The sequence below is a fragment of the Ambystoma mexicanum genome, chromosome 4p (genome assembly GCF_040938575.1).
Source record: "Ambystoma mexicanum isolate Mex_15411 chromosome 4p, UKY_AmexF1_1, whole genome shotgun sequence".
In the NCBI taxonomy this organism is placed as follows: Eukaryota; Metazoa; Chordata; class Amphibia; order Caudata; family Ambystomatidae; genus Ambystoma; species Ambystoma mexicanum.
In genome coordinates, this window is record NC_090927.1 from 470466477 (window position 1) to 470482932 (window position 16456).

The 16456-nt window shown below is 43.2% G+C and overlaps 1 protein-coding gene across 1 annotated transcript in view; it reads left to right on the forward strand.

Moving 5' to 3' along the window:
* The window catches only part of ITGB1BP1 (integrin subunit beta 1 binding protein 1), a 269425-nt gene extending 260276 nt beyond the window's left edge, over nucleotides 1-9149 (forward strand). Inside the window, exon 7 of the mRNA XM_069606001.1 lies at nucleotides 8433-9149. Within this exon, the coding sequence (XP_069462102.1) occupies nucleotides 8433-8504 (72 nt within the window). The 3' untranslated portion in view covers nucleotides 8505-9149. The remainder of the gene's footprint in view (nucleotides 1-8432) is intronic.
* Nucleotides 9150-16456: the final 7307 nt, after the last annotated feature.

A 16456-nucleotide genomic window follows, 5' to 3' on the forward strand; every position in this document is an offset into this window, starting at 1 on the left:
TAAGCACTCCTCTGAAGAGGTATCTTTCTTCAAAATGCCACTAGTGATACCATTACTGAAGGGATTGACAAATGTATTCCCTCCGATCACATTTCAAGTCCCAATTTGGGATCTCAATTTTGTTTTGAAATTTGTCATGTGTGCTCTATTTGAGCCTATTCATTCCTGCCCTCTAAGATTACTAACTCTGAAGACCATCCTTTTGGTTACTCTTACCTTAGCACGTAGGGTGAGTCAACTACAAGCCTTGTCCTGCCAGCCTCCTTACACAGTCTTCTTTAAGGATAGAGTGGTCCTTAAGGTTAAACCTACTTTTTTTTAGCAAAGATTTCAGTTAACTCAAAAAATCATACTTCCATCGTTTTATCCTCTACCTTATCCTGGAAAGGAAGAGGAGAGATTACACAGGCTTGACCCAAAACATGCACTTAGCTTCTACTTATCCAGAATGTTTAAGTTAAGACAGGATGATAAACCTTTTGTTTACACAGGCCATAAATTGGGTATGGCGGTTACAAAACAAACCTTATCCAGGTGGATCATTTTAGGAATTTCTGAATGCTACAGATTAGCAGAAAAAGATCCTGCCGAGGATCTCAGAGATCATTCAACCAGTGGCATCTGTACTTCCTCTGCCTTGCAGAGGGGAGTCCCAATTCAGGATATTTGTGCGGCAGCCACATGGTCCTCCGTCCACACATTCACCAAGCATTATTGTCTGGACTATTGCTCAGGCCTGGATGGTAGTTTTTGAAAGGCAATGTTACATTCTGTACACATAAGCCAATAATGAACTCCTACATTCTTATTTGAAACTGACATTTTGGACTCCCTCCTCCAAAAATGCAAACACTTCTTTGGGAGTCTATTGTAAGATGAGGAATACGTGCGAGGACACAATCCATTTGAAGAACAAGTTACTTACCTGTGGTAACGTTTTCTCGATTGGATGTTCCGCACACATATTCCTCATCACTCCTCCCAACTTACCCCGCAGTAGAATTTCCTTGTTGCAATTTACGCTCTTTCAGGGTGAGTAACTGTCTGACGTAAGGTACATCCAAAAGTAAATTGGAAATACGCATAAAAACGGAACTGATGCCAATCGTCGCGCAGCTCCCCCTGCGGAAAGGATTTTCCGAAGCAATTAAAGTTGGATATGTAGATATCATAAAATGAGGAATACGTGGGAGGAATATCCAATCAAAAGAACGTTACCACAGGTAAGTAACGTGTTCTTCTGTGCACATTTTCTCTGCAACTTGTTCCCCTCCCCCCCTTTTGTACATGTTTGCTTGCTTTATTTGTTGTTCCTGTAACCGCAGTTATGAAACCATGCCGACTGCATGAACGCTATGATGCCCACATGACTCTGCAACGCGGCCCCTGATTGGTTCTCTGCGATAACCGCAGTTATTTCACCACACCCACAATAAATTTGTATGATTTTCTCATTGCTTTTTTGTCTTGCCTATAGACACTTTTCACTCCTGCAAGCAACAGCTTTTTGCAAACCAAAAACAATTTTCGCTATCCCTCTTTACCTTCCCTTACTCCTTAACCTCTCTCCCTTTTCTTGTTAGATGTGAGTTTTGTGTGTTCTTTTATATAGCTTTCTGTGTTCTTTTTTTTTTTTCGTCCCTCCTCAAGATGAGGATGTCGCCTGGGTTGCCACCGCCTCACCCTTCCCCCGCAGAAGGCGCGTAGCATAACGATGGTGTTGCACTGCTAGAGGTATTTATTGTGCCCGCGCACAACAGCGTAAGGAGGTGGAGGAGGTCTTCTGCCGAAAGGTCCTGCAATGGGGGCTGCCCGCGTGGACCCTCATCCAGCATCTGGTGAGGTTCCACTGGGATGCAGTGGACGAGCTCTACCGGCAGGCCCACTACAAGCAGACATTCAAGGCCCATGGACCCCAGGCAGCACAACTGGTCTGCAGTACTGCATTCACTGCCTCACCTGCAGCACCATCCGCGTCCACAGCTTCAGTGCCTTCCACCAGTGGGGCAACAGTGGCCGTACCACCTGTGACCCAACCTGCTGTCATCCGGCTAGCGGCGTGCCTGAGCGAGTGGGTGCATGATTTTGTGCCTCATCTGCCACAACAGGATTCCCGCGGGAAGTGCCACCCGAGACGAGTGGGCTGTTGCAAATGTCTTTTTTGGTGGATATTTTTGTCCCCCCCTTTTCTTTTTTCTTTAGTTTATTGGCACAGTTGCAAGGATATGGCATGTTTACACAACTGCGAACCCATCATTACAGCAGAACACCATTTGGATTTCTTGTAAGATATTTTCACCCACCCCCCAAGAACACACTTGAACTTCCCCAACTCCCCTTCCTGCCCCCCCCCCAACCCCATAGTCTTTTGTGGATGCAGAGATGCCACATGGGTTAGCCAATGGAGTCTTATGTCCATATTTCGCCTGTTGCACATCCAGAGCCATTGGTCATTTGTGTGGGCCTGTCCTGGGGCCCAACTCTTTGTTTCCGTCCCCAATTGCTTCCATTGGTGCAGTTACCACTCATCACAATAATCCACCTTGTAAGCTTGGGAGAGTTATCAACTGTCCCCACTTCCCCCACGTCTGCTGCCCTTCGCGGTTTCTCCAGCCAGGGTGTGTCTAGCAGGGGGATGGAAGAGGGAGATGCTCCCGTCTGAGAGAGAATGGGCGCATAACGCACTGGGCCTATACCGGATGGAAGACCTAACTAGACGCTTGCATGACAAAACCTCAGCATGGGGTGAACAGACAGGATCATTTGCAGTCAATATAGGAGTGAGACAAGAGTGCGTGTTGGCAACCCTTTTATTTTGTATTTATGTACAGGAAATAATTGACGTATTGTAATCTCTGGGCTTTCCAAAGCTGGCATTAAAAAAATACCCTGCGTTCCTTTATGCTGATGACACTGTCATCCTAGCAACTGCCGCCTAAGTTCTGACTAAATCATTAAATGTATTCATGATAAAGTGCAGGCAAATTCTTCTCGAGTTAAATACTTATAAAACAAAAGTCCTGTGTTTCAGCCACAATCCATTAAATACAGTCATTTGACAATCAAAGCAAACGGAATTAAATTGGAACAAGTCAGGTGGTTTGATTATCTGGGAGTCAGATTTCACAAGTTAGGTGGATGGTCAGAACAGATATTTAAAGCTGGGAAAAACTTGGAAAAATACAGTGGGGCTGTGCAATTGTTTTTTAATAAGCATGGCAGTGGTGCCATCTCCCCAGCTCTGGAAATATATAAGAAAAAGGTTTTGCCAGCATCTACCCATGGTTCTGAGCTTTGGAGCTACGCCCATGTTGGTAAAAACTGAATGTCAAACTGGTACTCTTAACTAGAAGTGCCGCAACAGCCCTGGTTCACCTAGAATTATGCACTGTTCCAATTAGCGATCAAATTGCCCTCAAGCCGGTCGTGGCTTCAAAGGAAGAGCGCTTTGGAAGGTATGCCTATTGTGGTCGGAGCATCATTATCTTGGACTCTTCAAATTGCAGGAAGTAATTATCTGAAAGGTTAGATCTAAGTATATCAAATTTAGAGATGTCCAGGATGAAGATATTGGTAATGTCCCGACGGTTGAGTTTGAAAGAGGCTGCGAGCAATGCTCTCCTCAATTGAATATGTTTAGCTTTGGGATTTAATGAAGTTATTTTAATGTTTGTATTAACTCTAAACACTTTGTACAAATTAAAATGCAATTCTATTTTCTACCTTAATTTCTTCAGTTGTATGCTTGAAGGTTCTTATTCCGAATGAAAGCTGTTTGACTGGCTATTTTAACAAATGGAAACGCTCTGCCTTATGGTGTAAAGCATGTAACATCAACCCAATTGACTTCCCCTTCACATATAGTACACTATTTACTATATCTCTTAGAATCAGGATGAGTCTTTAATTCGCTACGAGTGCACCTAGCGGCTCTCTCAGCCTATACCACATCACAAAGTAAGGTTTCCTGGTGGAAAGGGCCTGCGATGAAAGCATTCATGGAGGGTGTTAAACGGTTAAACGGTTTTACCACCACCATTCTTTCCAGACCGGTTGACTCATAATGAGGCCCAATGTGTTTAAATGCAACAATCACCTGGAAGCGCAGCGGACAAGAGCATTGTGTGCCAAATTCAAGCTGTCTGTACTTGTATGGGCTACTCGTTCTGGCCCTTCTACCTCCGCTCGCATAATCTGGTCCCTAGAAGAGCTTCTGTGATTATCTCCCCAGAGTACCGTTCTGCCACATTCTGTGCCTAGTTCTCCCAAATAGCAATGAAGGACTATATGACGTCTTGCTGGCCAATGCACGCTCCCTCGTTTTGCATGCAGCATCCTGCTATGACATGATCACAAAGCTTACGCCGGACCTCATTTGTGTCACAGGGACCTGGCTAAAAGATTCTTCCGGCCCTACGGTTATTCAAACTCTGCCAGATACATATGACATGCTTTGTGTTGACTGCATGACGGCCCACACAGATGGGGGCATTGCCATTATTTATAAAGCTCCCTGAACGGCCACCCTTCTCCCCCTAAATTACAGTATTAAACTAGAAGCTCTATTGGCGCATATTGTGGTCTCGCATTTGTTTACCATCCACAATCCCTCCCGGGACTGACCCCCTCTTTTGTCATCAATTTCCTGAGCTTGTTGACACTACACGTGGAACTCACAAATCTGTTGATTATGGGTGACTTTAGTTTTAAATTCAACCCTCCAAGATCAATTCTGGCAGGCAAATTCGTCTAATCTATGGCCGATTTCAATCAGGAGCAGCTGGTTCATGATCCTACACGTTAGAAAACACCCTGGATCTGGTCTTTGTGCCAAAATCCTTGGTTACTGTCTTTCTGCCGTTTCCTATCTTATGGTCTGACCACCTTCTGGTCCCATTCTTCATTTGCACGCCCACTCCCCGAGTGGTGCCCCGCCCCAACAGATTTTAGAATGCAGCTGGCATAGGGTATCTAGCAAAGACATTATTTCTAATATTCAAGTCAGATGCAATGGTACTCATCTAGTGGAACTTTCCTTCATAGCACAGACCCTTGGCAGACTCTGTGGCCCCCCTAAAGCTGCAGAGAACTTCATCCCGCCCCTCTGATCCTTGGTTCAGCGATGAGCTGAAATCGATACGCCAATAAAAGCATCAAACGGAACATAAGTGGCACTCTTCCTATACCTTGGAAGACTAATTACTATTTAGACGCTGCCCCAATGCCTATCACCAGGTGATTCGTCTAGCGAAAACAACCTTCTACACGCACAAGGTAGAGTGTGCTCTGAACAAACTAAAGGAGCTTTTTTCCTTGGTACTGTCTTTCTCAACCAAGACAGACTCTTTGGCAGGCATTACCCACCCACAAGCATTTTGTGACTCTAGCTGATTTTATTCTCACCAAGGTCAGCGACGTACGAATGATGATCGCAGCTACAGAGCTACCTACTATCACCCAGGACCTTCCGGCCCTACTTGTAGCATACACAGAAATGTGCTCGACCTTCCCTTTGTTTACACCGACTGACATTATAAGCGCAACCAAACGTCTTAAATCCATTTCTTGCTCAGCTGCCACCCCCTTGGCATTCTCCAGGAGATCTTATCTCATATTGCTCCCTGGGTCTGCCTGGCAGTCAATCGGTCCTGTTCAGCTGTTTCCATTCCACCAGAATTAAAGCAATCTTCCGTTATTCCTCTTCTAAAGAAACCCTCTCTGGACCCCACGATCCTTGCTAACGTTCGGCCTATCTCACTTCTCTGATTTTTCATTAAACCTCTGGACTCCCTGATTTCCCCCAACCCCTCCTCACGTCTTTTCTTGAGCAGTCTAAATTTCTTGATCCTTTCAGTCGGGGTTTCGTCCTGGCCGAGGCACAGAAAGTGTACTTGTCTTGGTCATGGATGATCTGACCCAACTGGTTGACCAGGGGGAGACTGGTGCTTTGATTCTGTTAGATCGATCAGCAGCATTCGGACCAGGAGTAGACCATCCTATGTTGCTACATTGCCTCTCCCTGGCCGGCCTGTCCGGCCATGTCCTCTCCCGGTTCTCATCCTTTCTGACAGAAAGCACACATATTCTCTATCTCTTCCTTTTTTTATTTAACCTAGCAATTTCTCCATTGGTGTCCCCCAAGGCTCCGCCCTATCCCCTGCTTTATTTAACATCTACATTCAGACCTTTTTGCTGCTCATCCGTTCCCACAGCTTCCATTCGTACTCATATGCAGATAACGCCCAAATCATCGTCCGGCTTGATACCTTCTCAGCTAGACCCAGCGTCTCAGCTTAGGGGTTGTCTGGCGGCGGTGGGTAGCTGGATGGGTAGCAACTGGCTTAAGCTGAATCAGAATAAAACGTAGGTACTGGTGGTGGGCTCTTCTTCCTGCACTTTCCCCGGCCCCTCACTTTCCTCGTCACTCTAGTCCTCCGCCTGGTAGCCTTCGGAGCTTGGCTCCTGTCCCTCACCTGTCTCTTTGGTGAGGAATTTGGGGTTCATGTTTTCTGAATCTCTATTGGCTGCAGCTCATGTCAGTTCTTTATATAAAACTGGCTACTTTCAGGTAAGGGTACTTAGGAAAGTTTTGCCTTTTCTTCTGACTAAGCTCCATCCACTCGTGTCCTCTCGCGCTTAGCCAACTTGATTCCTGCAATTCTTTATTTCTATCTCAACCGGATTGCAGTCTTCATCGGTTGCAGTTACTGCAAAACCTCATGGCCCTTATTGCCACCAACACCTCTCACAGTGCCCATATCTCTCCAGTTCTGCGCTCACTCCACTGGCTACTGGTTCAGAAGCAGATCCCCTTTAAATCTCTCTGCATTATTCACCGATCCTACTATGATGTGTGGGCAGAATTTCTGCAGGAGAAATTTCAGCTATATCGACCTGCCCATGCCCTTCGGTCATGTGGTGCCCAGCTTCTCATCATCCCTCGGTTTTGACGAGTTCGGATGGGTGGTCAATTGTTCTCGGTTGCAACAGCCAAACTGTTAACTGTTCTGCCTCTGTCACTCCGAGCCACAGTTGACCATTTCAACTTTCGCCGACTCTTAAAAACCCTTCTGTTCTAGGCCCCTCTCTCCCTGGTGTTTAACTTGGAGCTATGATGTCTCCGGCAAACTTGCACTTTATAAAAGTTATTGACATTAACATAGCAGGAGAGCAAGCGTAGTGCATGTGCGAAAATGAGCTAAAACAACATGGCGCTGATGTGCGGCCATTTTGGACATTCACTTTCATTACTGCAATGAAAACCTACGTTTCGGGGGCTCAGTAAGCAAAAGTGAATTCTCTAACGGTTGCAAGGTCACATAATGATGTCAGATGAGCTAACTGTGGAGGATAGTTGTATTGTCTGCTGAAGGACGAGCCAAGAAGTGAGTCGGAGCCATGCAGGTGCAGTGATAAGGGATGCGGGGAGAGAAGCTGGGTTTTTCCACTTCTAGCTGAAATTTTCCACTCTTTGCTCCCCATGCTTGCTGTCTGTCCTTCGGCCGGGGGCAGTTTAACCATGAAGGGGCAGGAATTGCCCCATAAAGAGGAGAGGTACTCCTCAGGGAAAGTTAGAGAGATTAGGATCCCCGGGTGATGAAGTCTCGCTGAGAGGAAGGACGCTCTGCTCCAGACCTCGTTGGCAAGTGTGATCTCTCTGCCTACCTGCTTTGGGACTGGGCAGTGTCGTGGTGGCCAAGATGAAGTTTCCTTCTGCAACTACACTAATGTTGAAGTTTACATTTGTCTATGTATGATTAACAATATTCTATGTTTGTTGTCTATAACGTATGTGAATAAAGGGCCTGTAAAGAGCCATTTATATTCTAATTATTGGTCTAAGTGTGGTTTATTGCCTCCCTGAGTCTAAGAACGTTTTGTCCATGTAATAGGGTAAGTGAGTCTGAAGTCCCTACACGTATCCGAAAAGCAAAACAGCAAGCCGCAGTGCTGCGCTGAACTGAGGCACAAACAGAAACCGGGTTGGCTATGAGTGCTGCCGAGATCTATACCAGGGGCATCAAAGTAATGTGGAATGAGCCATAGGTGCATAGGAGGACCATGGCCACATGTGTTGCATTGAACCCCAGAAAAAGCCAGAGAGCTGGAGCTCGACACCATCCGTGGTCCAATGTTTCAGGCTGAGAACATGGGAGATGACATGGCAAACCATACCTGTGTGTGTGTGCCCTTGTTCCTGCATATCCTTGCACCTGCTTGGCGACTGCTTTCTGGCTTGCACAGTCAAATATGTGATTTGTGCTGCCAGGTAAAACGGGGAAACCTGACAGTTCTGGAAAGTGGTTACTTTATACTTGTGGTTTTATTGTGAAGTTCTTGATCATGTGTCAGCGATGTGCACTAACACATTTATTATCAATGATTGCCCAGTGATGTAAGCTTATTACGTTTATTTGTGTTTTATAATACAGGAGCAAGCACAAGCTATCTGCAAAGTCCTGTCGACAGTGTTTGATTCAGCCTTATCATCGGAGAAGTCTTAAATATGCTCTCTCGTTCAGAAATCGTGCCTTACACAAAATCGACATATCATGACCGATTAACTTAGAAGACCTAAACAATGAGGAGGTTTTGCGATGATTATACCTGAGGGAATTGTGGAACTGCTTTATTAAAATGGTACAGAATACGTTGAATCTAAGAAATGATACATTTATGTAGTGGTACTTCTGTCATCCTGCATGCTGTGGAATGGTAGTCTGTAGGCACATTTTGCAGAACCATTTTTGGTAATTTCTAACAAAGCTTAGTTCTATACTTTTAGATTTGTGAACCATGACCAATTATGTATTTGTGTTAATTTGTTTGGGCACAAAAAGCCAATCTCTAAATTGTAGAACCACCGATTATAATGTTCCAACCACTTTATCACTTGTCCACACTAAAGAATCATAATCAAGATCTAAGGTTCTGTATGATTTGGTCGTTGGCTGATGTCTGCAATGTATGACATTGAATTCTCAGTTTTGTAGTATATTTTAAAATGCTCTCTGGTACTATTTGTTTGGTACTGAAAGTGATCATTTCTTTCCACTTATTTATACAGAAGTGATCAAAACATGTTGTGCACTCTACCACAACCATATTACATTTTGTATTTTATATAATAATAAATAATGTTACAAAAACTTGACTTCCTTTTCATTGCACACCAAAAGATGAGTCGGTTACTAAGGGCAGAGTCACATGAAAACTTGCCTGGTTTGCAGTGCTATCTCTGCTGCATCAGCATGAACAACACTGAGTGCTATGATTAAGTCGGATACCCAAATGGGCCCCATGGTCATTTGGTGGGGACTCTGCAGCCTTTGAAAGCCAGACTACCAGGGCAAAATCTGCAGAGCTGTGATCTAGCCATAAACAGTTTAGGGTGGGAGCTGCATAGCCCTCCTCCAGTCCCTGTACCCAGCCCTGATCTGATAGCAGTCCTAGACGCAGACCACTTTGGCGCAATGCTATACCATTGCTCTCTTGCTCTCTTATGAAAATCCTATGCCCAATGCTTGCATATACTGCAACGGTAATTGAACCTAACTATAAAACGATCAGAGGCATAGTAGATGCTTTTATCCCAGTGGCACATTGAGCGACCAGAGAGACAGCATTCCATTTGAGGCCGTAAGGATTCCGGGAGACCCTCCCAGAGATTGCCTAGCATCGATTTAACATCATGTGCCTGGAAATTAAGACTACATGAACCCATATGCCAGAGGAAATCATGGTAGGGAGATGCAAGACCGACTCACAGCAATGACACTGGAATGAAGAGCTATGCAAGGTACAACCATTGTGGAACACACCTGCAAACCAGGCACCCAATGACTCCTAGAAATTCCATAATACTATTGATGTCTCCTGCACAGACATAGATTCAGAAAGCAGATCTAGAGAAGGAGAAGAGGCGCGATGGAAGAGCAGATGAGAGGCAAGCTAAGAAACGGGTGAGTCTTCCGTCTGGAGTCAAGATGGCCGACAGGTCTTTTGTAAGCCTGGGAAGCCGCAGACAAGCCACAACTGGGGCAAGTCACATGATTAGGCAATCAGACTAATCTGAGAGCTCCGTACAGCGCATGTTAGATAAGAGTAAATCTCAGGAGTTATTAAAAGCCGAAAGGGCACAAGAGGCCCATGAACAGGCAATGACAGGCATTGTTCCTCCTAGTTCACCTTAGAAGGCTGTCAAAGTCCTAGGAGCTGGAAATACGTGATGGAGGGTGGGGGGCTGAAACTACTTTAAAGTGAGAAGGGTGCTATATCCCTTAATACTGAGAAAGACATTGCATTCCTTAATAGAGAGAAGAGCTCTCTCCTTAATAGTGAGGAGGGCATATGACCCCTGATGGGGAGAGCTCATTCTATCCATTGAGGGAACAATTGTGGCTCTATATCTTGTCACAGTGGTTGTGCAGTATAAAAGCGGAGCAAAGCCACCCTGTCTGTTGAACTATCTTTTCTTCAAGCCTAGGAAAATAATGTATAATCTAACTTAGTTTTATATCTTTTCTCTAACTTATAACGCAACTTTTCTCCATCCCCCTGGGTTTTGTGTATTTTATGGATGCTTGGTTAAGTAATCACATATCAGCCAACTTGAAAGAAAGAAGCTTACTGGAGTACTGCTAACAAAGCTATAAACAATAAGGAAAAAACACCAGCTTCTTTGATCTTTCAGCAAATCAAGCACTGGAATTATGAGGGACTACTGTACTAACAGCCATTGCAGCAAGAAAGCAACGAACACCAGCACAGGATGGAGAAATTCTCTATGGGCAAACAACCTCTCCCTAAACCCAAGTAAAGTAGAAATCCTGCATTTCAACCAACAGACACCCTTCTGTTTACCATTCCATTAGCCAGATGCCTTCGGGCCATGTTCCACCATGACCAGGGCTCAAAACTCTAGGCATAATTTTACAATAAGCTATGACCTTCACACCAAGATCGAAGAAATGGTCAGAAAATGCTGCTTCCTATGCCACATAGTTAAGGAAATATGCAAAACGGGACAGAAATGTGTTATCTAGATCCCTAATACGATATAACCTCTACTGTAACAGCACATACACCTGTTTAAGCAAATTACAAATCAGTCAATATGGGTTGATCCAAAATAGGACATCTAGACTAGCCACAGGGCTCAAACCGTATGACCATATTTCACACGCACTCAAAACCCTGCGCTGACTCTTGATTGAGGGCTGTATTTCTCTCAAAGCTCTCTGCCTCACCCATCATGTTCAAGCCAAGAACAAACTACTCTACATTTCATTCCTCCTGACACTCCACTAACCCACTAGATGTAGGAACAAAACCCTTCTCACCCTACCTAAATTTAAAAGACACCTAGGGGGTAAAACCTTTGTATTCAATGTGGCCGAAGCTGGAACAACCACCCCAAAGACCTATGGCTTGAAACCAACTACAATAGAATCATTTGTGCCATTAAAACACACTTCATCACGTGCCACTACTCACTGTCACTTTAGAATTGCCTACATACTTACTGTGCCTCCAAACCATCCTTGTTTATAAGCCGTCTGCTACCTCGGAGCCTGAGCTGATGACGATTGCTTCTAGGCCTCATTCCTGCGGACTTGTCCATGCACTTAATAGTCAGTTTAATTAAACGTATAGAGATTTTACTTGCCTCTCCCCAGTACCTTCTCCATTAAGCATGACGTTTGGTTAGTTGTCTGGGGAGTTGTTGCTGTTTTTAGTTTCCAAACTTTGGCACCCCACACTCCCTATTTTCCTTGCCCCTAAACACCTACCTCTAGTGCTGTGGAACATTATTGGCAATTGTGCACTATAAGAAACCAACAATAAAATAAATTAAATGAAACTCAAATCATGAAGATCTTCGTACATCCTGAGCAAGCAAGGTTCATCTCGAGGAGATCAGCTAGTGGAAATATAAGATTATTCAATGTATTTTGTGGGGTGCGCATCGCGTCAGGCTCATCAGATTTGGTGCTGTAAAGAACTTTGTCTCGGGGTCTTGGGTCTATATGTTGAGAATTTTACATAAAATGGGGTTTGGACTTCATTTTCTCTCCATGGTTAAGCTACTTTACGGTTCACCATAGTTGCAAGTATCATAGTTCATAGATCGTGCCTAGACTACAACTGCAAAATGGGACATGACCTCAATGCCCACTGTCTTGCCTCCTATTTGCTTTGGAGATGGAACTGCTGGCATGGAAACTAAACATGCAGCTAGGGAGGGACAAGATGATCATATGGAGAATTGGGTCTATCATATCGTCATATGCAGACAAGGGGCCTTATTACGAGTTGGGTGGTATTCCGGTGGTAAATCCGCCAGAATACCACCCAACGGAATTACTGTTACTGCCACTTGGTCCCGGCGGAATTAGTGCCCGGATTACAGGTAGCGGTGGCCGAGTTAATCCCTATTTTCTTAGAGTCCATTGGACTCTGTAGGGCATTTTTGGCAGAGTTAATGCTGCTGTAATTCCGCCGATCTTTGGTGGAAAGTGAGAGGATTTACCCCCAGCATGATGCTGGAGGTAAATCCCCCACTCCAGGGCCATACTCGTAGTATGGCACAGCAGGAAAAGTGGCGGTAATTCAGTTATCCCCAATTAGTCCCACACCGCCATACTCGTAATGAGCCCCAATATCTTTTTCTTTTATTGTTGCATTTAGCTATTAATACAAACTTTTACAACATTTCTGTATGGATAATTACATACCACTTGAAGAGTACAGTTTGATACAGAATTCTGACATATTGCTATCGAAAAAAAGAAAAATAATAATAAGAACACAACATACCACATTTTCTTTAAGAGTAAAAGGAAACTCAGTCTTAAGTAGAATGACAATGAAAATAAGATCTTAAGATAAATATAAATAACGACTGCACTGTTTTGTAGCTTCATGTGCAAATAGCAGAAAGTTTTTAAGAACAGTGAACCACAGTAAAATGTAAGCAACTTATCTTCAGTACAATCATTAAAATGATCCAAGGATATTTGTTAAAAACAACAACACAAATACAGCATTAGTACATACATTAAAGTGTACATTCTATCTATTTCATGTACTCAGAAATGAACAAGCTAAAAACATAAAACATTAAGTAAATCAGATCTTTTATTGATGTCTGAGGTGAAAAATCTTATTGCCACATCTATTTTGATTTATTATCAACCTCGTATTAACAACTGTTCCCAGTTCAATTTTTTGGTGTTTTATTGTAATTTGACATTTTACAATTATCATTATTGGGGCTAGATAAACTTGGGTGTATTGCAGGTGAGTCTTGGCTCCTCGTTCCAATTGTTAAAAACACCTATTAAATAGTACAAATTTCAGATTTTGGTACAACCTACTTAGAAAATGAAATAATGCAACCCTCAAAGCACTACACAAGCAGGAGATCACCAGGATTTCCTAACTATGTAAGAGCCACTATTGCAGACGAATAACACCCCCTATAACACCAGTTCTAATTCAATAAGAAGGTCGTAAAGCCTTCCCGGTTCATGGCTCCGGGAACCTAGATAAAGATTTGGATGCATACTCTATAATCATAAATGAAGGGGTTTGAGAGCGATTTCAAAAATAGTGTACCATTAAGCCAAGGTTGCGAAGTGCGACATACTAAACCGTACATAGGTTGTTTTTTGATGGAAGTGCCACATTAATAATAGAGAGCAGTCGAGTTAATGCTAGAGTGAACTTAAGATTAGTACCATTCATACAACAAGCCCACAACAATTCATGAGAAAGCAAGGAGTCTCAAATATTTTCCTCACCCAGTGTAGCAATTCTAAGGTAATTGAAGTGTTTGCAGAAAATCACCAAATGCTTTCGAGTTTCTGCCTGAGTAGAAGAGGCACAGAACCTACACAGATCTACAACAGGGTATGCCTCCTTTGGAAGCCAGTATTTGATTTTTTCGTAAGTCAGCATCTGGTTGAGCTTAAGGGCCTCATCACGAGTTGGCCGGTAACGTCGGCACTATTAGCGCCCATTCCCTATTGGCCCATTCGGAAATTCCTCATTCCCCATTGGGGCCAATGGGGAAAATTCGCGCTATTACCGCCGGCGGATTTCCCGCCGCAGGTAATCGCGCCGAAAATTGGCAATTTTGCCACGGATTTCCCCCCAGCTCCGAGCTGGGAGGAAATCCGCCAAAGCCATGATCTGGCAGACCCTTAAATGCGGCGGTAATAGCGCTACCGCCGCATTTAAGTGTTACCGCCAGACTTGTGATGATGCCCTAAATCTTAAGTAGATCTCACTGGCTTTGTTACACGGGAAGCATAGCAAATATAACTGCTGTGGTTGTCATCTAATGATAAAAGCTGCATTCTCTTTGTAACATGTGTAGTTGCTCAATGAATCCACAGTCCGGCACCAGTCCACTTCAAACCAATTTTTTTTTTCACATGTGCGGGCCTTAATAATGAATCCTCAAGATGTGAACCAATTTCTATAAGTACATTTTCCATATTCTCATGAAATAGAATTATTGAGGGATGATGTCCCGATTTTAACATTGTATAGAACTCCTCATAGAGAAAATTCAATGGGGGGGGGGTAATTATTTTACCATAGTTATTTAAAAGCCTCCACTTGAATCGGGCAGAGGGGGAGACTAACCCCAATTCATGGCGTAAAACCTCAAACACTGCTTCCAAATTGTTCCTTGAAGTTGATCAAGAAAGGGCTGTATTTTGGCTAAACAAATGTCTAGGCTGTACAAAATGATCGGTTCAACTTTTAACAAGTAGAAGTCGAACATTGGCCCCATTAAAAATGTACAGAGTTTTCTGTATATTATCCTCGTTTGGGAAATTGGAGGCTTAACTTTGGAATTGAAAGTGGATCTCCGGATCATTAGAGATTGAACATCAGTAAGGTGAATCCCAAGTAACGAACAGACTGTGCACGTTGAATTGGAAGATCATTAATGGACCAATTGTAAGAAGACACTTTTCGTTTTAAGTTATTAAAAATAACGATCCTTGACTTATTGGCAATCAATAAAAGATTGGAACTATGTGCGTACTGTGCAAAACTATGAAGTTTAGCCTGGAGGCCAAATGGAGTTCGATCGAACAATAGTATATCATCTGCGTACACCAACCAGTTGAGACTTAGCCTGCTCAGTCTCACGGGGAAGGTGACTACTGAGTCCCATATCTTGTCCATGTCGCAAAGGTAGAGGTTAAACAGGGTAGCTGTTAGGTTGCACCCCTGCTTAACCCCCACACGAGTTGGAATGGGACTAGTTAGAGCTCCTTGTTCATTGATGCTTATCATATAACTTGTGTTTGTGTGAAGTTTCGAAATTAAAGAAATTAACTGCAAGGGAAAACCCAGTGTTATCATCTTCATCCATAAAATGGTAAGAATAATGCAGTCAAATGCAGATAAGTCCAATGATGCCATGTAAATAGGGCCCTTGTTCGTAATTGTAGATCTGTGTAAGGTATGGGCTAAGACAGTAGCATTTAGCGTTGTTCCTATTTGCTTTCGGAAACCAACCTGGTAACGTGATAGGACTTTATTGTTAAGTGTGTGAGTTTCCTTTTAGCTCAAAATTAAGATGGCAAACACTTTTGCTGAAGCGTCCAAAAGTGAAATAGGATGAAAGTTGACCGGATCAGCTGGATTACCTTTTTTATAAATCCGAACAATTATGGCGGTGAGCCATGTAGCAGGAGGATTGTCTGTACGAAAGATGTTATCAAATTTGATTTTTAAAATGTGAGCCCACAGACTAGGATCCTGTTTGAAAACACATGTGGGAATGTCGTCAGTGCCAGGGGCTTCAGAATAGTTCAATTTCGAAATCACCAATTGAACATCTATTAAAGACCAAGGGCAAACCCCATGAGAGTTCATAAAACTGTGGTTGAATGCAATGTGACTAAACTTTAGAGGCATCTTAAAAGTATTGGTTATGTAGGTGGTCCATATGTCTGCAGAAATAGGTTTCAAATGAGACATTTGAAGGAGAAGATATTTTTCTGAGCGCTGCCCAAACAGATCGTCTGTTGTTCGTACATAGGTAGGCTAAGATTTTTTGGTTAACGATTTTTTGGTTATCGTGATTGTGCAAGTGATGTTTAATCACTTTGGCTTTGTTCCTATAAGAGTTTGCAATCTGTTTCTTCTTCAGAGTGTAGTTCTCAATTGATAAATTAGCACGTTTTAAGGCTCTTATCTGCATGTTTATTTTCCCTTTTCAAGGAAACAATGTGTCATTTAAAACCATGAGGATGGAGAGCTTTTAGAATTTTATGCTTTTTGAAAAGCATTTCATTGATTAATTGAGTATTATGATTTTCTAAGGATTGTAAGGTGTTATCATTCATGCCTGGGATTGATTGGCACATTAATGCCTTCTGAATCATGGAGTTCAGCTTCTTACACAAGAGTGGATTCCAACGTATAG